The sequence below is a fragment of the Gymnoscopelus microlampas genome (assembly GCF_963454915.1).
Source record: "Gymnoscopelus microlampas genome assembly, chromosome: 5".
Taxonomy (NCBI): domain Eukaryota; kingdom Metazoa; phylum Chordata; class Actinopteri; order Myctophiformes; family Myctophidae; genus Gymnoscopelus; species Gymnoscopelus microlampas.
The window spans coordinates 46,698,848-46,723,527 of NC_139942.1; the positions used below are offsets into that span (position 1 = coordinate 46,698,848).

Below are 24,680 nucleotides of genomic sequence, written 5' to 3' on the forward strand. Positions count from 1 at the left end.
ACCAGGTCTATGAAAAGACTCAAAAGAAGCGACTGCTAGGCTATGGCTATTTGAAAATAGCCAATCTACAAGCTCACAACGTGTCGCATCGCGACGCGTTGTGAGCTTGAAGATCTGCTATTTTCAACAAAGAAAAATGGGGGGAAATCTTGGGGTGGAAAAAAGGTATTTTTTAAATATTGGGGGCCCGGCATGAAAATTAATGAACATTTGGAACATTTGGAAACAAGCCCAAATAAGCAACTAACTACACTGCAAAAAAACGCAACCCGCAACTAACGATATTTACAAGCAACTTCACAGAAAAACAAGCCCAAAGTTGCTTGTAATAAGCGGACATGGCAACACTGGATGGATGTGATGTGAACAGCAAGTGCCGTGTGTGTGTGTGTGTGTGTGTGTGTGTGTGTGTGTGTGTGTGTGTGTGTGTGTGTGTGTGTGTGTGTGTGTGTGTGTGTGTGTGTGTGTGTGCGCGCGCGTGCTCTGTGCTACCCCACCCAAGTAATCCAAGTAGATCCCTCTCCCCCCAGAGTAATCTGGAACGCATAAAGCGTGTTTAGATTGTGGTATCATTTTGATCTAAACAGAAGTGTTGCTTGCATATGTTAGTGTACAAGGAAAACTTGTCAAAAGTTGTTTTGAATAAGCACTTTGATCTAAATTTATAATAACCACATGCTATTCCTAATCACGTGTAACTCCCCAAACACTGTGGTTGGATTCAGAAGCCTGATGGTCATCGGGGAACATATGGAACACGTTAAAGTCCGTCTCCACATTGGCACGGGGCTCTCTGATCCCCACACAGCTGCGCCGGCGAAATGAGGTCGAGATTCAATATCATAAAAAAAGACAAACAAAGCTTCATTGTGTGTCTGGCACATTAGTCTCTTTTGCACACTACAGCTTGCTTGCCAATTGGGAACAGCATCAACGTTAGGGCACCCTGCAGTCTTTTGAACATAGTATTGGCATTACAAAGAGTTGGTTGTGTGTATTAGCGGTGAGAGATTGGCATCAGCGAGCGCTCAACGCTCCCCCCCTCTCTCTCTCTCCACAGCTCCACTCGCATGACATGCTCGGCCAGCTCTGCTGGAACACCTGTGGGCCTGAATGGTATAATAACAACTTTGTTTCCCCAGGAAATGATGCGTTTCCTGACACGGGTAACACTAAGCTAAGATTAGAGCGGCAGACTGGGGCTCCCAGGAGCCGCCTGTCCCAAAAATCCGGCATACACAAACATTTCCATCATGCCATTTCAACTCTTGTTTAACTCTCATAAAATATACTGTACAGGTCTTTTAACAACTTTAACCCTGGTGTCGCCGGGCCTATTTTGGGCATGTCATTATAGGCAGATAAGATTTGAAAAATAGCATCTATTTTAGCTATTTTTGAAATAAGCTTAAGTGGTTAAAAGTTTGGAACACGAGGCTTCAGCTCAACATTTTAACAACAGCGGCTCACATTCTGTCACACAATCTGTGCACATTTAAGACCACACATGCCAAGTCACCAAACATTTCTTTTATTTGGCATGAGACACGGGGATTTAGCAGAGCATTATTGTAAAAATACATTATTCATATACACCTCTAGTAAAAACAAAAACAAAACAAAAACACACTATTGAAAACGCATCTAGAAAATATACAGTTAAACGTAACAGCAGAATAAAAAACAATTTATAGGAGATAAGGGGGTGGAGGGGATTACTTTACAAGGTAAATGTTAGCACATATCAGTCATAGACTCCCAATTTCTTCAGTCCTCTGGTATAGCCCAGACATCTCGTACCAGACATAAATGTGCCCACACTTCAGAAGAGACAGTTCATGCACTTCACAGCCTTGCTGCCATAGTCCAGACACTCCGGGCCGATGCACTGGCAGCAGGCATTATGAAACCAGCGATACTTGGAGCCCCCCATGGACTCGCAGTATAGTTTACACTGGCGGATGGACACGCAGTCGTCAAAGTAGACCACCGTGCACATGTTATCTGCGGAGAAAGGACAGGGAGACGTGAGTCACAAACCTTGTAAAACGGGACATGAGCATCTTGGACTGTAATCTCGAGCGTATATAAAAGCAATTAACATTAGCCCTGAACGTTGCTGTTTTTACTGCGGAGGAAAATAAATTTGCAGCTACTAAGTGCGACCATATGTTTCAGTGGGCTTAATGAGTTCACAGCTAAGCTCTGTGGGAACTCTCTCTCAATGAGGGTGTCTTTTTATAGTAAATAAGCACTGGGTCAGGAGGAGTAGAGAGCCAAAACAGCCACAGAAGAAAATAAGAAATGGCTTCGGTACAACATTTATAACCCTGTTTGCCATCCCAAACACTAATGACTTACAACAGGCTCAAAAAGTCCTCAGCTGCCTTCCATGCGAGGGGGCATTTAGCGTAAATATTAAACAGCTCTTGTTTATCCTTCAGAGATTTGTGTGCTAAGTCATGAGTTCAAACAAACAGCCGTGTTGTTGACGTGTGGAAGTGCGTCGTTTTCCTGCGTTGACAGTTTCTAGCAGCGAAAAAAACCATGTGCTCACCTTGCGTGTCGTAGCTAGCATGGATGCTGTTGCCGGGGAGGGAGACGTTCTGGTGCTGGTCTTCCAGGCTCTCCAGGTAGGACACCAGGTTCTCGTGATGGGAGAGCTCCTCGGCGACGGGGAACGACACCACCATCATGTTGATGGGCGCGTCGCCCTCGGTGAGCGCTCGGAACAGAGAGGGGATGGGCCGGTGGAGCTCCTCCACGGTGCTCTTGGAGGTGGCTGGAGTGTCGCTGTAGTTCTTGGGGTTGCACATGCCTGGAAATTAAACAACCGCAGACAAATAAATAAACACACATGTGGGGGAAAGCAGAGAGTCATTATAATGCTATTAGCCGGCCATAATGTAATGGGTTCAAAAGTAGGATGAATCCATTATGTTAAATTTAGAGCCTGCCTGATATTGGATATTTGGGGCCAATGCTGATATTTATATCTGGAAAAAGTTACGATACAGTGATATATCGGCCGATAAACCCTTTGTTTTAGCAGGGATCCCTCAAATGTGGTCAAACCAGAGTTGTGATAAAAATGTAGCTATGGTGCATACATGCCTAACTCAAGATTCAATAGATTTATTATAACATGGACGCATAAGTACATGCACAGTGAAAAACTTAGGTTGGGGTGCTCCATAATACACAATAAAAAAAAAAAGCATAAATACTAAACTAATAACAGCCTTAAAAGCCATTTAGAAATTAGGTTAAAAACAGTTTAAAAACCCAAATCAGCATACAAGGCCATAATACTACAGAAGGTGTTCATCATTTTGTCTTATTTGGCAGTCTTACAGCCTGGGGGAGGAAACTGTTCCTCAGTCTGCTTGTGCTGGCATATATTGATATATTGGAAAATACTGAAATTCACCCTCGTTTTAACTGGGCACTTCAAATAGACTACACAAATAATGATCTCAAGTGTTTTTCTCTGCGTATCGTATCGCCTTTGTTCAGACAACATATGAAGATAAAATATCTATATGCAATAAGCCAAGATCATCCTACTGATATATTGCTCTGACTTAAAATTGAATTCACACCAGCAACAACACTTTTTGTAACGTGATAAACAAAAACTAAATCAAATGCCAATGTTCTTGTCCTACATTAAGTGCCATTTAAGCACTTTCATTTAATTTCCAAACACAGTAGCAATCATTTTGACAATGTCTCCGTCTGCACCTCTGCAGCCTCAAATATGATTCTCCTAACCCCCCTAAATGAGGCAAAGTGAATTAGGGCTAATGGGTAAATCATTTAATGGCGAGCGGAGTTTGACCAAGAATTGGATTACAAACCAACGCTAAAAGCAGAGGGGAAACAGCTGTTTCAGATAAAGCATACACACGGGTCCTCCCATCCTCTAAAATACAAACTGTTCTTTCCCCACCGCTGTTCTACTGGGCTGCACCCGTAGCCTTTAACCACTCACAGATACGCACTTCAAAAGCAGCCGGCGCTCGGCACAGAAATCATGTTTAGAGTGGAAATTTACTTGAAATGCTGATGTAGATACAGTGCCATCAAGGCATCATATAAATGAGGAATCTATACATTGGCACGCAGCTACGAGTACTAGTCATCTGTGTATTGTAAAGCCTGGCTCCCGGAGCAAAGACTCCTTCGCCGCAAAACATCTGTATAGCAGCAGTGGGTTCAGCGCTCAGCTGTGTCATCATCATGTGCTTTCATTCGTCTTACACATGAAGGAGCTTTAATAAAGCCTCCTTGTCAACACCTGCACCAATATCTGTCTATCAAAACACATCTGAAAAACCCATAAGTATGAAGGAGATTTCAAATGAGGAGTGGGAGGGTTTGGCGATTTAAAACGCTGCTCCGTTTCACAAATCTCCCTGTCTCGCCCTGAGTGACTTAGCTCACTCCCCACTGTGCCTTGGTGAGAGAGCAGGGTCAGAGATCATTTGGGAGAGGTCGCCCTCCTTCTCTCTCTCTCTCTCTCTGTCTTTCTCTCTCTCTCTCTCTCTTTCTCTCTCTCTCTCTCTCGCTTCCGGCTTCTCTTTGATCTTCTGAACCTCCTGTCTGAGACTTCCTGTCCATCTGGGTAAGTGCTACTAGCTAGCGCTAGTTTAATTTCCTGTTGCTCACTGAACAGTTGTCCTTAACCAGGGTTGATGGGTACCTGAAGGTATTCGGTCCGGACTCTACCCTGGATTAACCTCCAGGCTGAGGCCTGTCTTCCAGAGCGTCTGGCCTTCCTCACCTCACACTCGAGATTTATCTGCTGCTCTTTTTTAAACCGGCACACCTTTTAAATGTTAAGTGCACTATAAATGCAAGGGCCATATTTCTACCGGCACTTTCCGCACAAGTGAGGAGTTATTTTCCAACCGGTTAAGTAGTTTTGGGGCGGAAAAGTACATAACCGCCCAAATCGCTCAAATAGTATACACTAGCATTATGCAGTGTACATGAAGCATTACAATTCTCTAAAACCCAGGAGCTTGCGTTGCCTCCAAGCATAAGGATCATGAAGATTTATTTTAATCCTTTGTGACGTCAACGGCGCCCTAAGCATAGTATGCTTTTACTCTTACAAATAGCGGTTATCAATTGCTTATTTTAAAAATAATACACTGACTCACTCGGGCATCGGCTATAATTAGGATCTGGTGAATGAACGGTCACACGGCAGGCAGCACTCACCCACACAGTCGCAGCACTCCTCCCATAAGGTCCCCAGGCACAGCATACACTCCTTACAACAGGAGCAGTTTCCATCGGTCGGTCGACACTGACACAGCTCCTGTTGAGACACACATACAGACACCCATCAGCCAAGGCACTGACACACGAATACACTGTTTGTTTGACTCTGGGAGTGTACAAATGTAACCAAATGGACCCTCACAGGTCCATTTGGTTACATTTGAACGCTCCCAGAGTTGGACGTGACTCGGGAAATAAGGAACAAATGGATTCATTAATATTGATACTTTCACTGTGTACAGGAAGGCCCTTACGGGTCCATTTGGTTACATTTGAACACTACCAGAGTAAGACATTGACTCTGGGATTGGAAATAAGGAACAACTGGAGAGATTAGCCCTGGGGATTTCACTGTGTACAAGAAGCACAGTGGTAGAAAAGTGGTTTATGTTTGCCACTGATGCATGTGATCCCACGGCACGCATGTTAGTGCTGCACAATTTGACCTAAACGACTATGTTGTGTCATTATTTCAGATATCATGACTGCAGATTCTAGTCAGGATTACTGGTCTTGATCATTATTTTAACGCCATTTATGCAGTTTCTGAATAATAGCTTCTGTTTTAATATCGTTAACTATTTTAATCTACAGGGCCCAAGAGTTCAAAACTTTTAATCCCTCTCTGAGCGGATCAGATTTGGATTTTGGATAGTTAAAAACAAAACAAAAAAGGCATTGGGATCACTTTGATATTCGATCTTTGATCATAGAATTTTCCAAGAAAAATTATTATTAAGAAATATCAGTTTGAGTAATTAAATAATATATCTTTAACAACTATCTGTTGTTAAAGATATCTATCTTTAAAAATCTAAATCTGATCCACTCAGACAGGGATTAAAAGTGTTTAACTCTTGGGCCCTGATCAAAGTTAAATAATGAATTGCAAATGTTACTGTATCCCTTTATTTGACTGCTAGTAGATGTATTTATTATTATTAATTGTGGAAACTAATTGAGATAAACAGTTATTCACAAAGATAATCGGTTTGAGGCACATAATACAAATAATGCTAATACTGTGGAAAAAAATAAATGCAATAATTGTATGGAAAGTATTATTGTAATAAACTGTTAATCACAAAGATAATCCTTTTGAGGCACATAATACAACATGCGTACTGTGGAAAGAATAAATACAAGAGTTATATGAACTACATTGAACTTCTCACCTCTTGTTACCAAAACACTACAATATGGCCGTAAATAAACAGATATAGGCTGCATCTGTTAAGTACAGGATCTGAACAGAGCGCCTGTTGGAAGGAGCAGTTTTATTAGACCTGCAAGACAGATTGCACAGGCAGAACACGGTGTACGTTCGGCTACAGCATCTTCACATACAAACAGGAAACATACCATTAAAATGTCAACAAGTAGAGCAACAGCAGGTTCGTGTCCAGCACAGCAGCCATTACCGGACACAAAAAAATTACAAGACAGCTGAACTGTACACATCACATGGTATGTATGGTATCTATCTGAACGCGTGACACCCTCCAAAGCGCAGTGAAACAAAATTGTAGCTTCAAGCCTGTAGAAAATAACAACAAAAATCTGTTCCAGACCATCAACGTCCTTTGAGAGAAACTTGCTTTGGCGAAAGTTTACACGAAAAATGCCAGGGAGTGAGTTAAACAATGTGATGCAGCGGTGCACAACAAACACTACATCACAAGCTCTTATGAAGGCTTTTCTGCTAACAGAATCAACTGTACACTCACTGGAGTACAGTACATGCTCCGGCACGTCAAACGTTCATACGAGTATAAACAAAACTATTTTCATGAACTTTACAATGGCGTAACAACGTGACAAGCCATCACATGATGTTCAGTCTAGTCTAGCCAACTGGCCACGGTGTGTGTGTGTGTGTGTGTGTGTGTGTGTGTGTGTGTGTGTGTGTGTGTGTGTGTGTGTGTGTGTGTGTGTGTGTGTGTGTGTGTGTCCATTCAGATGTATACCGTACGCCCTGACTTGTGCCAGTGGTGGAAAGTAACTAAGTACATTTACTCAAGTAATGTACTTAAGTACAATTTTCTATACTTTTACTTCTACTCCACTACTTCTCAGAGACAAGTATTGTACTTTTACTCCACTACAATAATTGGAAAACTTTAGTTACTAGTTACTTTGTAGATTTTGATTATTATTACAAAACATACATTAACCACTTCAGCCCTGTTTAAACTTTGGATATTTGAAGATCTACAAGTTCACATGTGTGCTTTTTATACATTTTATACATAACATAACTTGTGAAACGGGACATTCTGCATAATGAGTATACTTTGATGCCAATACTTTTGTACTTTTACTCAAGTAAATTGTGATTGCCAGACTTTTACTTGTAACAGAGTGTTTCTACATTGCAGTATTGATACTTTTACTTAAGTAAAAGGTTTGAGTACTTTTCCCACCACTGCTTGTAACCAAATTAAGCAAATCTGTGATGTGAAGTCAAAGACAATTATGCAAAGGCATTCCACACAGATAGCAACACCTCCACCCACACTATCCAACATAAAGGACCCAGCATCACATGGGATGAAGGGAGAGAAAAAGTAGCGACAGTATGTAATTGCTAATATACAATTCTGTACATGCTTGTAACCCCCTTTATGGCAAATGGTAAATGACTTGAATGTATGTCTAACATGCAGACAAAACAAATGGTATTTATATTATTATGTCTGACTGAAATATAGTTTATTACTTAATTATTACTTTAACCAGTTACGCCCTATGCTTTGTTTATATAAGAAGAATAGTGAAAATACCCGATCTACAAGCTCACAATGTGTCACATCGTGACACGTTGTGAGCTCGTAGACTGGTTATTTATTTATGAAAATGTTTGATATTTTATGAGTAATCAAATTTGTGATTTTTTCTTTTTTATAATAACATGCGCAAAATAACGACACCAGGTTGAAAGTAGTTATCAATCTTTGTTTCGTCTTGTTCCAATGTGTCAACATCGCTGTATGGGCATAGAGGACAGAGGTTTGATTGAAACCTGTTGGAAAATAGTACAGTGGATTTCAGGCTTCAGGGAGAAATGTTTACTACATTGTCACAAGATCCGTAAACAAAAAATATCCAAAACATGCAACGAACGCCTGCCCTGCCCTCAACTCAACCATCTGTGTTTGGGCTTCTTGCAGCAATCATATCTGAAGGGCATCCAGGCCGCGTCAAGAAAATAAAATAGAAAATTCAGAGGCGGGATACAAAAGCACCCAGCATTCCTTCAATAAACTGAAGCCAGGTTGTGGCTATTGGCATGGCTACACAGTGTTCATTTAACTCAAAAGAGAATGTAACAATTGACAATCTCTGAGTTAAATGAACACTCCCGATTTTGCTGTGTGCGTGGAGAGAAACCAGGCAAGGAGTAATGTCGGGTCGGACTGCCAGTCTCTATTTCACCAACACTCCTCTCCTGACAGAGAAGGGAGCGCATTCCACAAAGTCAAGGTCACAACGATGAAGGAGGGAGGGAGGGAGAGAGAGAGAGAGAGAGAGAGGGAGGGAGAGAGAGAGAGAGAGAGAGAGAGAGAGAGAGAGAGAGAGAGAGAGAGAGAGAGAGAGAGAGAGAGAGAGAGAGAGAGAGAGAGAGAGAGAGAGAGAGAGAGAGAGAGAGAGAGGGAGGGAGGGAGAGAGAGAGAGAGAGAGAGAGAGGGAGGGAGGGAGAGAAAGAGGGAAGGAGGGAGAGAGGGAGAGAGAGAGAGGGAAGGAGGGAGGGAGGGAGAGAAAAGAGAGTGAGTGGGTACACAAAAACACCTGGTGAACAGAACATGGCTGCTTTCACCCCCTCCCTTGTTCGGGTTCCTTGTTTCCTCTCCTGTCTCTTTCTTCTCCTTCAAACCGTTTCTCTTTTATACCTTGTTTTCTCCCCCCTCATTCTCTTTCACTCTTTGCCACTCTCTCTCTCTCTCCCTCTCCCTCTTTCACTGTTTGTTCTTCTCTCCCTCCTTTTCTGGCCATTCCTTTGTGCCTGGGGAGAAGCCATCTCCTAAACATAAACACACAGTGTAGGCGAGATAAAAGACCCTCGGTGACTCACCAGTGAGTGATGGCTGAGCCACACACAGTCGGCTTAATCTCTCGTCGCTCAACCCTCCTTGCCCCTCTCTGATCCAGATCTGATCCTATATGCGTGATTACTGACTCGTCATGGTGGGAAACTGTTTCATGTACGGCACACATAACGTCAAGGCAGCCAGGTCGTAAACAAACACGTTCCATTTCCAAGAAGTCACCTTTTAAGGAATCATTAAATGAAAAACCTTCTGCCAATTGCTGACAAACATCTGTTTTCGAAACCATACCGGGCGATGTTGAACGTAGCTCTCACTTTATGGGGCCTGGGGTTCGAAGAGGGCTGCATTTAAACCCTCCAATTCAACTAAATTCGTGAAAAAACACCAACAATTGGAATCACAAGGTCGTCAGCCGGCATGGGCTGGCAGCGCTGCGTACATTACAACAGGCGACGAGGCCTTTTAACTGAGATGGATGGAGTTAAACTAAAAGCCTTATTAACCTAGCAACAAGTGGTAGCTCTCCGGCGGAAATCACCGCAATCAGTCAAGGGTGAACAAGGGGGGAGAGAGAAGGGGAGTCGTTAGAGAAAGTGTGTGGAGGGAGAGAGTGAACGTGTGCTGCCATGTCCTGCTGAGCGCTGCTGTGTAACTTTGAAACTGCTGCCCCACCTCTAACGTCTAACGGCTGGGTCAGGACAAAGCTGGCTGGGCCGCAGGCAGACAGGCCAATCAAAAAGACACATTTAGATGTTGCCGTATGACCGTCCGTAACCTGTTCTCGAAAATAATGGTGCAAAAAAGAACACTTTGGTAGACGTTTGGGTTGTGTAGTTACTAGTTACCTTGCCATGATGTAACTACAAAGGTGGGCAAATCTATGATCGTTGCTCCATTGATTAGAAATTGATAATTCAAAATATGCTCCTCATTGACTTACATTGTACGGTGAGACAGCTCTCAAAGTCACTCTTTTAGCCTGTAAACGAATGCAAACCCTGTGCTCGGCTATAATTAGGATATAATTAGAACATCACACAACCCAGCACTGTTTGTTTTTTAAATAAAAATGTCAACTTTCTGTAGATTTTGCTATTTTTATTAGGAAGAAACCCCGGACTGGTACTTCAAATTGTAAAATCAACAAGAAGTTGACATTTTTATTTAAAAAACAAACAGTACTGGGTTGTGTGACGCTCTATAATCTATACAGACAGAATCAGCTTTGTTTGCATTCGTTTGCAGGCTGAAAGAGAATGATTTTGAGAGCTGTTTCACCGTACGATGAGGAGCATATTTTGAATTATCAAATTCAATCAATGGAGATAACATAACCACACAACCCAAACCTCTACCAAAGTGTTCTTGCCCTTTAACAGTTATCTTTGGTTGTGAGCACTGTGGCCATGGAACGCAGTATAAATTCAGCCCCACAATTAGCTCACTGCCTTAAGCCTGATTTATACTTAAATACACGATTTCCGGTGTGCGACACTGGCGTAAATGAGCCTTTATTCTCCACAAGCTTTACAGGCACTGAGGGTGTTATTTCCAACCTCCAACACACACACACACACACACACACACACACACACACACACACACACACACACACACACACACACACACACACACACACACACACACACACACACACACACACACACACACACACACACCTCCTCGTGACCCTACCATCTCCCCCGCACTCACACACACCCTCCCTCTCATGTTCTCCCCCTCGGGGGTTTGGGGAATTCAGACAAATGACTTGAGATGGCAGCAGAGTGTAAGTGAACGTCGAGACAACATATCTCACTAATCACCCGCAACATGGAGCTTCCAGGGAGGGAAGGGGGAGGGGGGGGGTTAGTTTCTCCTTCACAGCACCCCGGTTGGCCATGCTGCCCCTGACAGCTAGCAGGTCTGTGTCGATGGGGTCACAGACAGACAGTGTTGCCATGTCCGCTTATTATAAGCGACTTTGGGCTTGTTTTAATGTGAAGTCCCTTGTAAATATTGGTAGTTGCAGGGTTGCCGGGTTTCTCTTATAGTTGCTTATTTGGGCTTGTTTCCTATTGTTGTTTAAACCAGTAGTTTCTCAAACTTTTTCATGTCAAGGATCCCTTAAATTAATATGTATTTGTCCGTGGACCCCCATCTGAAACTATCTTGTGTCAAAATTATTCACAATATCTCACATCTTTTTTCAGGATTTTTTTAAAAATAGACGATCTAAATAGGTTTAAAGTGGTTGAACTGATATAGTCGCTTCTTTTGGGCTCATTTTAGACCTTGCTGCTTATTTCACTCGCAAAATCTGTCAACACTGGCAGCCAGGAGAGCTTGTCCTAGAAAGCATCCATCACGACCCCACTGGAAAGGTTGGGTGAACTTATTAACCTGTTCTTCACAAACCAGGCCATGTCAGACCCTGGGCATTTTGATGGGGCCTGAATCCAGAAATATCACTAATTTGAAGAGTTTATATACATACATTATATATATATTTTATATAGCTCACTATCAATCCCAAGAATCCAGTCTATTCGGCGGCTACGATCAGATCTTAGCCTTAATTTACGGTCAGAGAAACCACGGTTATAGGACAACTAAATCTTAATTTATACTACTCCATGGCATGGAAGTGCAATGCTGACACGGACTGATTGTAAATCATTGTAGTTCTTGTTGGCAAGCAACAGCGCTGTACTACGGATTATAAATTAGTAATGAGTGCTAACAGTGCTACACGAAGGCGTTAATGGGCAAGGCAGGACCACTAAACACATAGTCAGTGGGTCAAACAGACGCATTCACGTGCACTGCACGCAAACACATACACGACACACACAGACACACACAGTCACAGAGACACAGATGACAATACTGTAAGGAAAGACTAAACAAACATAACAAACATAACAGCAGCAGTTGAACTGTCCATGTCCAGCATAGCAGATAATAGGAAGGCAAAAAGTAATGCTTTCTCATCTTTTCCTAAAGCACGGCATGTGGATGTCACCGTTTTTTATTAACACGAGGGAGGTAGCATCCCTTTCCATGGAAAATCACCCCAGATGGGTAATATTTGGGCATGAGGGAAACTGTGACTGCACAGTGAAAGTGACGTCAACCCAGTCAATAGGTGCAATAGAGTGAAAATCTAACAGGCCACAAGGAATCCCTCTCCTGACCCAGGGAATACTTATGTACTATTGTACTGCACATTTAAACATGATTAACAGTCCTGTAATGATATCTCTTGAGCCACGGCTATAACTATGTCAAACCGCCTAAATACCACAGGTATAGGCCTGCACAAAGAGAACACAGATGGATAAATCCTCCCCTGGGCTGCGGGGAAAGTCATTCTGGGATCCCTTTCAAGAACTTCACTTGACTTATCAAGAGGAATGCACTGTATCTGCATTCTTCTGTACCTGGACACAGATTCTATGTTACTTCTCAAGGTTAGGATCCAGCGGTGTTGTACTTGATTATCTTCCTGTTTCTGTTTTGTGTGTGTCTGCTTATTTTCACAAGTTGACACATTTCTAAGCCCTATGTACTTCGTCCTATGACGAGTAGTGAAAATGAAAATAGCTATGGGAAGCGTTATGAGCATGTACATTTTTGTGATCTTGTACTATTTTCTCTTTTTTGAAAATTCTGAGGATGTTTATATTTTTTTTAAACATTTTTGAAAGTTCTCCCCAATGTGCAATAGGCTCTATGCACAGCAGCCATATTGGTAAGAAATTGGGCCTCTTCTTACTTCCTTCACAGGTGTTAACAATGATACTAATGAAGGCTCTGTTCCATTCTGGTCAGGGTGTTGATATTGTGCATCTTGGCTCACTAGAAACACTCCATTTTGGTTCCCAAATGGCCCCTTATGGTGGGTGTGTAACTCTGAGAGTGTACAAATGGAACCAAATGGACCTTACGGGTCCATTTGGTTCCATTTGTACACTCTCAGAGTTATGGGGGTCCTTGAAAATAAGACAACCACTATGCCACACTAAATGGAACAGAGCCTTAATTAGTATCATTGGTAACACCTGTGAAGGAAGTAAGGAAGGGGCCCAATTCATTCCCAATATGGCTGCTGTGCATAGAGCCTATTCTAAATTGTAATTACTGTACTGTACAGTATTAATTATACCCTAGTCTATGATTATTCGCTACACACCAATGCCTCTATACTGATGCTGTTTTTGCACACTAGATTACTTACTGTATTACGTATTACTGCTAGTAGTACTTTACTACCTTACTTGTATTATAACCTTTTTATTACCTACTTTATATGTTGTATTGTGTATGTTGGACATTACTTGAAGCACTGTCTGGCGCAGTTAGGCGCATCAACATTTCCCTGTGACATTTATGTGACAGATAAAGTCCTTGAATCTCTAAATGCCCATATCCACTGTACTACTGAGCCATTTCAAAACTGTTTTACAGACTCAACTCAACAAAAGTTGCGTATTATTTATTTCAATGTAATTTGTTTGACATTGCCTCTGTTGAGTTGTTCCTCTTATATTAGCAGTGTTTTTAATTTATAGCAGAGCCCCAATTGTAAATAAATAATCTGATTCAGCCAGGCGTTGCTGCATAAGTGGTGGTTTTGATTGATTGATTGATTGATTGATTGATTGAATGACTGATATCCTCTACACATAAAAAAGTGTGATTTAAATACAGTGATATATTACTTTGTAATATCAAGCCAAATAAATGGTTGCAATCTTGAAATAGGCTCGGTTGCTCTGTCTCGTCTGTCTTTGGCCTTGGTTCAGACTCAGCTAAAGTGCAGTTGAATACAGGCCCGGGCAGAAATTCCATCTTTGTTCTTACTTTTAGAGAAACAACAGTCACTATTCACGTGGGAAAACCTGAGCGCTCTGAGATGAAAGACACTTATGCTTGGCTGCACTCAAATGGACCTTCTTATTTTTTATTAAACAAAGCACTGATCAAGTACAAAGTAATGAAGCTGCTATGTATGTATAAACAACAGCCATGTTGTGTGTTGAAGGATCTGATTAAAAGGCAATTATCTCAAGTTGTTTCTTCTGCAAAAGATTAAAATGTCGTTGTACGTAAGGTTGATGTTTCATCCCACAGGGATGTTACTAATAACAAACATCAAGTAAAATGAAAGTGGAGAAGCTTTAAACCCCACTTCGTGGTACCTAAACCAAAATCAGGTGACTTTACCTTCCACTACACTTAAATGGTTGTGTTGTGTGACTCAGGAAATCAGTGTGACCAGGTACATGCATTACACAATTGTTGTGCAAATCCTGCCATTCAGCGTCAGCGGCTCAGGCAAAGACTTCTAACACCTGGCTTGACAATGGAAAACACCGGGGGAGGTAAACCAAACCACACTCGTCTCTCTCTCACCTGTATGAGGCACTTGCTGACGTCGCTGGCGCACAGGGCTTTGTTGCAGCCGGATGTCACCGATATCCCTGACAGGAGGAAGAGGAGGGCAGCCGTGGCTGGGATGAGAAGATGAACGGGCCTCATCCTGGGGGGCTCCTCCGCACCAATGTTCTGGAACACCTACACACACCAACACAACAACAACACACCAGAGACCGCCGAGGTGTTAATACTGACTGACAGACTAGTAACAACACAGACTGACTGTCCCTATGACAGACAGACAGATGCCAAGGAAAAATAAACTTAACTCTGTCACACAAGTATGGAGCAGCTGTTAGCCTACTTATATACTTATCTATCTATCTATCTATCTATCTATCGATACACACACACACACACACACACACACACACACACACACACACACACACACACACACACACACACACACACACACACACACACACACACACACACACACACACACACACGCGCGCACACACACACACACACACACACACAGTAAAATCATCAGTGTCAATTTAAATGTAACCAAATCGACCCAAACGGACCACATAAGTGTCCATTTGGTTCCATTTTTACACTCTGAGTTAGACATGAATCGGAAAATAAGGAACACATGGATAAAGAATGTTACTGTGTAGTGTGTAGGACATCATGTGGAAACTCGTATAAATTCTACAACTCAGGTCAAGAAGACAGCAAAGTGTAGCTAAGCTGACGCATTATATGTTGCACCCATTAATATATTGTTATGTGTTATGGCATTACATAGCCTACCTAATAGGCATGCACCTGTATGTTTAAGTAAAATATCACAGGTTTAGAGAACTGCTATAGATAGATATGCTATTTTCAAAGGATTTTTTGTACATTTCATATACCCTAGAAAACTTGGGACCTTCTGCATAATGAGTACTTTTACCTTTGGTACTTTAAGTACATTTTGATACCAATACTATCACAGGATGCACAGGTTTACAGAACATACATTACATACACATCTGGCCACATCAGCTTCAGCCTTCTTTACCAGATCAAACTAACTTACATTCAGCAACTTGAACTTTAACCAGGCCTACTAACTAAAGGATCTAAAAGTGATCTCTACACTCCAGTGGTCCAGTAAAGTTTGTCCCATCCTGTGACATGGCTTCGTTGTTGCCATTGGTGTAAAGTAACTAAGTACATGTACTCAAGTACTGTACTTAAGTACAATTTTGAGGTATTTTTTTACTTTCTTCGGTTTTTACAAATTTCAATGCTTTTACCTCTACTCCACTACATCTCAGAGGAAAATATTGCACTTTTTACTCAACTATAAACATGTGTAAACTTTAGTTACTAGTTACTTTGTAGATTTGGATTATTATTACAAAACACACAAACCACTTCAGTCCTATATGTATATATATATTGTGAGCTTGAGATCTGCTATTTTCAAAATATTTTAATACATCTTGAACTTGTGAAACGGGACATTCTGCAAAATGAGTACTTTCTACTTCTGTACTTTTTTTTTACTCAAGAACATAATTCCAGACGTACTTACTTACTTGTAACAGAGTATTTCTACAGTGCAATATTAATACTTTAAGTAAAAAGATGCGAGTAGTTTTTCCACCCCTGGTCGTTGCACAATGTGCAGCCTCAGTCATTCTCCCTCATAATGGAGAGAAAACATGTGAGGAACATTAGTACGGATTGCCTCTTTTTTTTTTTTTTTTTTTGCTCATCGCCACACCAGCTAGAAAAACCCCAGACCCACCGTTTGTTTCACTTTCCACGCACACATAAACTGCTTAATGCCCCCGTGGGGCAGATCAGATCAGATCGGCTCTTATTATTATTATGATCACAAATATAAAAAAAACTTACCACAGCGACGCCACAAAGCGCAGGTCTTCTTCTTTAAAAGGAGGAACTCAGGAGGACAATGAGCTTTTCCCTTTTTAAAAACTTCTCCACTACTTTCCTTCCAGGATGGAGTCAGTTGTGTGTGTCCTGTCCACACTGTGTGTGTAGTTGTGTGTGTGTCCACTGTGTGTAGTTGTGTGTGCACACTGTCCAGAGAGGGCGTCAGTTTCTCCGCAACACAAAGCGACAGGCAGTCGGGCGCCTTAAAGGCGCACACTCCATTTAAAGAGAGAGAGAGAGAGAAGGAGGCACCGCCGGGGCTCCAGGTGAACAGCAGCAGAATGCCTCTAAAAGAGAGAGAAAGAATCCAGGCGGATAAAAAGGCAACTGGAACGATCCCGTCGATGGATATGAGCAGCAGTGTTGCCAGATTGTGCGAGAGAAATAAGCAACCAGGTATATGAAAACAAGCCCAAAAAGAAGCGACTGGGTAGGGCTACGGCTATTTTCAAAAATAATCTTGAATTAAGAAAAGGTAATTTTGAAACATTTTAAACAACACAGATCCCTGCCACAAAATGTGGGGATATAAGGTAGGGGGGGATACATATGGTGGGGGGTCCTTGCCATAAAACTGTTTGAAACCGAAAGGTTTAATTAAACATTCGGAAACAAGCCCACAAAGCCGCAACCACCAATATTTACAACTAGCAACTTTTACAGAAAAACAAGCCTTAAGTCGCTTATAATAAGCGGACATGGCAACACTGGATACGAGCTGCTCTCTCTCCAGTAAAAGGCTATGTGTGCGTAAAACCCCACGCGTAAAATGTATTCCACAGACAAGTTGTCCATGTGTTGTCAACATGGACGCCTGTAGTAGTTGGAGGCTATGATGACCTAGCCTTGGATCAAGAAGACTATCATAGGTGTATTTTATCTACTCTTGACTTTTACCTTCGTATCTAATCTACGATAGTCTTGGCCCGCACCCCGCAGTGCGTCCTGCACTTTCACCAGTAAAACCCGTACTTCTCCATACATGTACCAAAAAAAATCAATAAGGTGCTTACCCGGTTGCACCAAATGTTAACTCGCGAGTCATTGTGCAATGTATTAGTCCGTATTTTCAATAAAGAAGTGTTTTAATTCCATCTGTCGGATTCTGTTGGAAGTTCCCTGTATTCCTCAAGGGGCGGTAGTGACGGGGCGCATCCGGTGAAAGCTGGAATTACACTCAATGAAAAAGGGAAGCAAACGAGGGGGGCGAAATGGCGTTCGGACACAGACGGGATTAAAACACATATTTATTGAAAAATACGGACTAATACATTGCGCAAAGACTCCGAATCGTGAGTTAACATTTTGGGCAACCGGGTCAGCAGCACCCTGTATTTGTTTTAATACATCTACGGAGAAGTACGGGCTTTACTGGTGAAAGTGCAGGGGACACTGGGGGGGGGCTAGCCAAGACCATTGTAGATTTAAAAAAAAATGTCAAAATCGATAAAATACATACTATGATTATGAGAGTCTTGATCCAATGCTAATGATGACCTATGGTGGTGGACAATCCTTCAATGAATCAAAGCATTGGTTCTCAAAGTGGGGTCCGGGGACCCCCAGGGGTACTTGAAGGGGTTCAAGGGGGTCCCCAGCTAAATGATGGATAGTTATGAACCAAATGGACCCTTATGGGTCTGTAACTCTGAGAGTGTACAAATGGAGCCAAATGGACCCGTTTGCACACTCTGAGTTAAATTAACATTGATTTTACGATATGAATTGGGGCCTCAGAGATAGAGATGCCATTGAATGGGGGTCCATAGCCTAATGCATGTCAAACTGGGCCTTGACATGTCCTTGACATGAAAAAGTTTGAGAACCACTGAATCAAAGCATTGAGAAGTGTCCCTTTGTACCCCGTTCTTATCCAGAGCCCCATCAATCATCATGAATGAGCTGAGAGTCCAGACTCCAGTGCTCATGGTTAGGTGTGAAGCCTTGAAGTTGTAGACGCCCCCCCGCTGGGAACGTTGTTCCAAAACATTTCTATAGAATTCACCCCATTCACCCCTGGCTTTTACCAGTGGTGTAAAGTAACTAAGTACATTTTATTTACTCAAGTACTGTACTTAAGTACACATTTCAGGGATTTTTTACTTTACTGGAGTATTTCCAATTTTCAGAACTTTTACTTTTACTCCACTACATCTCAGAGGCAAATATTGTACTTTTTACTCCACTGCAATTATTTGAAAACTTTAGTTACTAGTTAGGCTACTTTGTAGATTTTGATTATTATTACAAAACATACATTAACCACTTCAGCCCTGTATACATTTCGGCCATTTGAAAATAGCAGATCTACAAGCTCACAATGGTCAGGGGGGTCCCCAGATGACAGTGAAGTGACAATTATAAGGGCTTTTAAGACCTTTTTAATACCTCAAAAAGAAATAAAAGAAAAAGACCATTACTGCATCAAAATTAATCAACAAACTACTATAAAAATGTGTCAAACATTGGCCAAATTCTCAAATAATATAAGAAAGAGGCAAACATTTGGAAAATAGGCGTGTTGTGAGCTTGTAGATCTGCTATGTTCACAATATTTATCTATGGGTCAAACAAAATGTAATGCCTCAACTCATACAATTCCATGTGCTTGTCAGGGTGGGGGGTCTCCTGTTCAAAATATGATTCTTTTGGGGGTCACAGCCTGAAAAGGTTGAGAACTGCCGCCATATGCTGCATGTGTGCATCAGGACCATTACAGTGACAAATAACAGGACTTTCATTGTAACTTGGTGATCACACACATTCTTGCCATGGTTTTGTACAATACAACAGGGAGACATTAAGCTCACGCAGCATGACATTTATATGCGTACGCGTGCACATTAACTTGATTTAATGTTATTACTTTGGCACGTTATTTGTAATAAATCAGCGCTTTAATGAAATCACTGTGTTCAGCCATTGCATGAACCATGTTGTGTTGCATCGAATATGCAATGCTTTGAATGTGTACATTGCCATCTGCTGGACGAAACCAGTTGTGTTTCAGTCAAGATAAAACCAAAGCAGAGGGTCAAGAAAAACTGAAAATATAAAGTGCCTGCAGTTCTGTGACATTGTAATATACAATAAATATATATAAATATACACGCACAGTACACACACACACACACACACACACACACACACACACACACACACACACACACACACACACACACACACACACACACACACACACACACACACACACACACACACACACACACACACACACACACACACACAATACTAAGCATTCGTTCATGTTCCTACAGTATATCAGCATTATATGTATTTAAAATGCAGACACTTGTTTGAATTTCACAACCAATAAAATTTATTCAATTATATATTACAAATATGTACATGTCATGTAACAAGTAAATATTAAAATAGACATATTTTTTAGAACTATCGTTCAAAAGGCATTATGCTGAAAAAATAGGTTTTGTTGTGATCTCACATTGAAACTGTAAAAGTATGTTTTTTCCTCCTTGGAAGCCACAACAAACTTTTTCTTTCTTTTTTTTTTAATGTGCGCAAGACACAATGGACAACACACAAGGAGTGAGGCTGCGAAAAAGACAGAACACCATGGCATAAAATAAAAAACTAAACGAAAACCAAGCTGGAACACTTCAGTTAAAACCTCACAATTTAGTCCACAGAACAGCTTTTCAGGAAAAAAGAAAAGTACAAACAATGCAACGCATGCACAGCATTGAAATCGCAATTCAAAAACGGAACACCAGCTGTGTTGTGTTTGAATGAGAAGAAAAAAGAGAAACAGGAAAAAAAAAAGGAAAAAAAAAAGAAAGAAAAAAGAAAGCTACGAGAAAAAAAAAGAAAAAAGCCAACACATGCTTAAGATTTAAGCCAACGACAATAAACATCAAGGACAATAGGACACAATATAAAAACCAACTTTGGTCCATTAAAACATGAGACAGAACAAAAAGTTTTACAATCAAAATATCTATTACCTTTTTTGTTTTGCTTTTCATTTTCTTACAAGTTTAAAACAATAATTACATGGCTATTTACAAATGCACAATCTGTATGTATAAAATAAGTTAAAAATTAAGAGCACAGTCTGTACATAATGTATGAACACTCACTTGAGGGATAAAAAAAAAAGGACAAAATTAACCATAAAATAAAATAAAAAAGAACAAAAGAAATGAAATCTTTTCAGCTCTGTGACCCTGCTTGATGAAGAGCGATAGCAGGCGGTAATGGAGGCCTCAGTGCTTCTCGTCTCTCACTGCAACTCACTTCACCCAGACAGCAGCTCACTGCCCGGCTCCCAGCCATCGGACACTGGTCCCTGGGGCTAAAATTGGGGGCTTGGACCCCTTGTAAGGCCCAACAACAGGGCATGGGGGGTAACGTTGTGAATATGCAAGCAGGTCAGTCTGCCGCCTGTGGAAGAGGGTCCTATCCGTGCGGAAGGCGGTTAACTTTGTTATTTTTACCCTAAGCGCTCTGGAGGGAAATGCTCGCTTTTTGTTAAGTGCTCTCTGTGACACACTCACACACTCCTGACGTTAAGTGCTTCATGTCCGTTTCCGTAAGAACGTTTGTGAGGAAGGCCTCTGCTGCCCCCCCTCCACCCCTCCCCTCCCCACCCCGTGACGTCTATAGGAGCAAAAGGGAGCATCGTTTGTCCCGTCTTGTCTCGTGTGTCATATCGGGGTGAGGTCAAAGTCATCGTTCACCTCCACCAGCGGGATGTAGAACTCAGGGATCTCAAAGATGCTGGTGGATTTGTACATGGCCGGGTCCAGTTCCTGCAGCTTGAGCTGCCACTCCAGGCGCTGAACGGCGTTGAGGGCGGCCGCCTCGTGCTGCTGCCTCATCAGTAGACAGGTCTGTGGAGGAAGGATGGGGAAGGAACACAACATCATCATCACCACCACCACCACCACCCAGTGACATTGTCTTGTCTTGGTTCGATTAACTGTTGCACCCCTATAGCTCCATTGAGGCCTGAGGTTCCCATTCTGCAAAATGTCTTCTAAATCCTAAACGGTTTTCTGAAAAACGTATGTTTCTATATCAGTGGTTTTCAAACTTTTTCATGTCAAGGACCCCCAAAATGATATGAATTTGGCCGCCGACCGCCATCTCAAAATATTTTGTTTCAGGGACGCCCAGAAGCAAAGATTTGAGTTAATGTTTGCTTTAAAAGAATATATATATATTCAAAGATTTGCATATATTTGAAAAATAGCAGATATACAAGCTCATAGCGCGGCACTCGGTGCCGCGCTATGAGCTTGTATATCTGCTATTTTTGAATAGCCAAAGTGTAAAATAATGCTTTTTAGCTCAAATGAAACGGTGACACAGATGCGTTCCAGGTCCAGGGGCGTAGAGACATAGGTTTAACACACTGACATAAGGACAAGCACAGCATGGACTATGATGAGGGAGCGTTAAGAAAATGTGCTTTGGATGATTCCATGCGATTTTAATAGATAAAAATCATGTAACTGGGATGCACAACACTGCAACAATAGATAAAGATAAGTCATCTCATAAGTTAATGGTTTAATGCCCCTGTTGCTGACAATACAAGACAGGGCGACAGAACAGAACAGAAAGAGAAATTGTACTAAAGTGGGGAATTGTGTTTAAACAGCTAAATCCACCCACCCCAACATTTCCCATAGTCAAGGCTGTGATGTCAGGAGTGTAAGTAGTATTACCTTGCTGCTGCTTGACCGCACCACTCAACAAATACAGGGACACTTATAATATAATAATTTAAAGTCATTTCTATATAATTATATACAAAAGGCAGCCGATATTATTGTATAGAATATTCTGTAGTAATGCCCTAACCTTTAATGGCAAGTCAATAGAAATACATGACATAGATAATGGTGCTTAAAAAAAGGGTCTGGATAAAATCAATTATCTACAGAGGAAGGTATGCCTTAACTAACACAACATACGACATCTGAAAGGGATGGAGACAACATGATGAAAGCATAGGACAATAACTAAAAATAGATTTGCCAGACAACAGAGATGAGAATCACCATTGCTTACCTTCAATTTATCGAACTTGTCGTCGACATCTTGTAACCAGGACATAAACTGCCTGGCGTTGAATCGGTCCCTCACAGACGTTTTGCCATCATCATTCTGTCAAGCAAAATCAAAATCAAACACGGCCTTATTAAACACATCTGCATCAGCGGGAACATCAGTTTCATGCTGCTGCTGCTGCTGCTGCTGCAAACCACAATCAAACGCGTTATTAAACACATCTGCATTATCAAGAACATCTGCCGCAGCATCCTAACAACGTCGTTGAAAACTGTAGTCTGTTTTAGCTCTCAAGGTTTCAGTGGTCATCGCCACTATCTAAAAGAGAGTGGGATTAATCCATTAAGACCGGGAAAGCATCTGTGTCATTTTCTAGATTTCTTTGGCTATTTTTTGTTTTGAACCTGAAAATGTGTGCAAATCTTTGAATATATATATTTCTTTAAAGCGAACATTTGTACCTGGGACCCCCCAGAAGCAAAGATTTGAGTAAAACAATTATATACATTCAAACATTTGCATTTCTTCCCTCAAAAATAGCAGATCTACAAGCCCATAGCGCGACACTCTGAGCCACGCTATCTGCTATTTTTGAATAGCCCAAAGAAATCAAAAAAATGACACAGATGCGTTCCCGCCGTTCCCGGTCCCAATGGATTAAACAAGAGTGACTTCATGTTGCTTGCCTGGACATCCTGAGGCATGTTGTACACTTCAGCATCCAATAAAACGGTGCACGCGCTGAAAGGGAGTGTCTGATTGGCTAGTGTTCTTGCTGCCCGGTAATGGACCCGCAGGACTTCCTGCTCATTGGAAACGATCAGCTTCTCCTGGACGGGGAAAAGAAAAGAGTTCAGTTAAAACACCACTTAAACCCTCTATACTTCACTGTATGTCAAAGAGACAAAATAGCAGCTCTATCTTGTAGATCCGCAATTCTTTTGCCAAACGTTTGCAGAATGTTGGCAGAACATTCACCTATTTTTGACAAATGTTCGCTATTATGACACTCAGAATAGGGACAGTAGGGTTCATGTGGTTAATGTTTTTTTTGTGTGAACTGATTTTACAGCCACTCTGTAAACAAATGTAACCAAATGGACCCTTAACTGTTTTGTATCTCCCAAGATTGTACAAATGTAACCAATGTATCCTTACGGGTCTGTAACTCCGGGCAGCCTACAAGTGTAACCAAATGGAACCTTGCGGGTCCATTTGGTTACACTTGTACACTGTCGGAGTGAGTTAAGTGGACACTTGAGGAGTTTACAGTGTAGCCTGTGCTCTGGCATGGCCCCTGGCATGGAAACTCAAGCTTACAAGCATGATAAGGATGTTTCTAGGTACCAATGTCTCTGTACCCATGTTATTTTTTCGTTTTAGTTTCCCACACTGGAAATAAGCTCTCAAGCTTTGCGTTTTATCCTTTTGACAGATATGTACAAATATATGTAGACGTGCGGTATATGTATTTTGTCAATCAACACTGCACCGTCTCAATAAAGTGAAATAAAATACCCACGAAAATAAACTTTCAAACATACCCTCTCTATGCTGTGCTGTAGACGTAGTTTCATGCGGACAACTTCCTGTTGTTTGAACATCTCTTTGAGCTGCTCCGGTAACGACGGCGGAGGAGTTATCTGTGTAAAGGAGAGACAAAACAAACATTTAATTGAATATTCATTCGACGATTAGTTCTACATGAGAGTCAATCAGTCAATTATGTAGACAATTCACTGAATACTATTTGGATGGTTAGCTCACGTTACTTAACAAGGATTCATATGGATGCCTGAGACATGGTTGGCCATTAACAGGAGGATTAGTAAACGAACAAATACAAATCTTTTCCCCCCTACTTAGGTGCCTGATGGTCAGGATTTGCCATATAATAAGCCAACACAATTAACTACTGGGGAATGTACACAATCTGGT

At 41.5% G+C, this 24,680-nt stretch overlaps 2 protein-coding genes across 4 annotated transcripts in view; both read right to left on the bottom strand.

The window, feature by feature from the left end:
- Positions 1 to 1,510: 1,510 nt before the first annotated feature.
- Positions 1,511 to 16,924, bottom strand: twsg1a (twisted gastrulation BMP signaling modulator 1a). Of its 2 annotated transcripts, XM_084057580.1 has the most exons (5): positions 16,644 to 16,924; positions 14,760 to 14,921; positions 5,230 to 5,329; positions 2,558 to 2,818; positions 1,511 to 2,004 (listed from the first exon to the last, which is right to left on the bottom strand). In XM_084057580.1, exons 2-5 carry the CDS (start codon positions 14,883 to 14,885, stop codon positions 1,823 to 1,825), a joined length of 669 nt encoding a protein of 222 aa, XP_083913706.1. In that variant the 5' UTR covers positions 14,886 to 14,921; positions 16,644 to 16,924; the 3' UTR covers positions 1,511 to 1,822. The 2 variants fall into 2 exon arrangements, with proteins under 2 accessions (XP_083913706.1, XP_083913707.1); XM_084057581.1 differs by lacking the exons at positions 14,760 to 14,921; positions 16,644 to 16,924 and adding an exon at positions 6,655 to 6,933.
- A 3,080-nt stretch (positions 16,925 to 20,004) lies between these two features.
- ankrd12 (ankyrin repeat domain 12) overlaps positions 20,005 to 24,680 on the bottom strand; it is a 48,267-nt gene continuing 43,591 nt past the window's right edge. For both annotated transcript variants that reach the window (XM_084057289.1, XM_084057288.1), the window contains 4 exons: positions 24,287 to 24,385; positions 23,429 to 23,572; positions 22,743 to 22,838; positions 20,005 to 21,556 (listed from right to left, as the gene is read on the bottom strand). In XM_084057289.1, coding sequence (XP_083913415.1) covers positions 21,371 to 21,556; positions 22,743 to 22,838; positions 23,429 to 23,572; positions 24,287 to 24,385 — 525 coding nt within the window. In that variant the 3' untranslated portion in view covers positions 20,005 to 21,370. The remainder of the gene's footprint in view (positions 21,557 to 22,742; positions 22,839 to 23,428; positions 23,573 to 24,286; positions 24,386 to 24,680) is intronic.

Excerpts from the sequence above, each read along its gene's own strand:
- twsg1a (XM_084057580.1), bottom strand. The coding sequence starts at position 14,885 with ATGAGGCCCGTTCATCTTCTCATCCCAGCCACGGCTGCCCTCCTCTTC. Across the intron at positions 2,819-5,229 it reads GGAGTGCTGCGACTGTGTGG|GCATGTGCAACCCCAAGAAC; the intron begins GTGAGTGCTGCC and ends TTTAATTTCCAG. Across the intron at positions 2,005-2,557 it reads TGCTAGCTACGACACGCAAG|ATAACATGTGCACGGTGGTC; the intron begins GTGAGCACATGG and ends CTTTCTCCGCAG.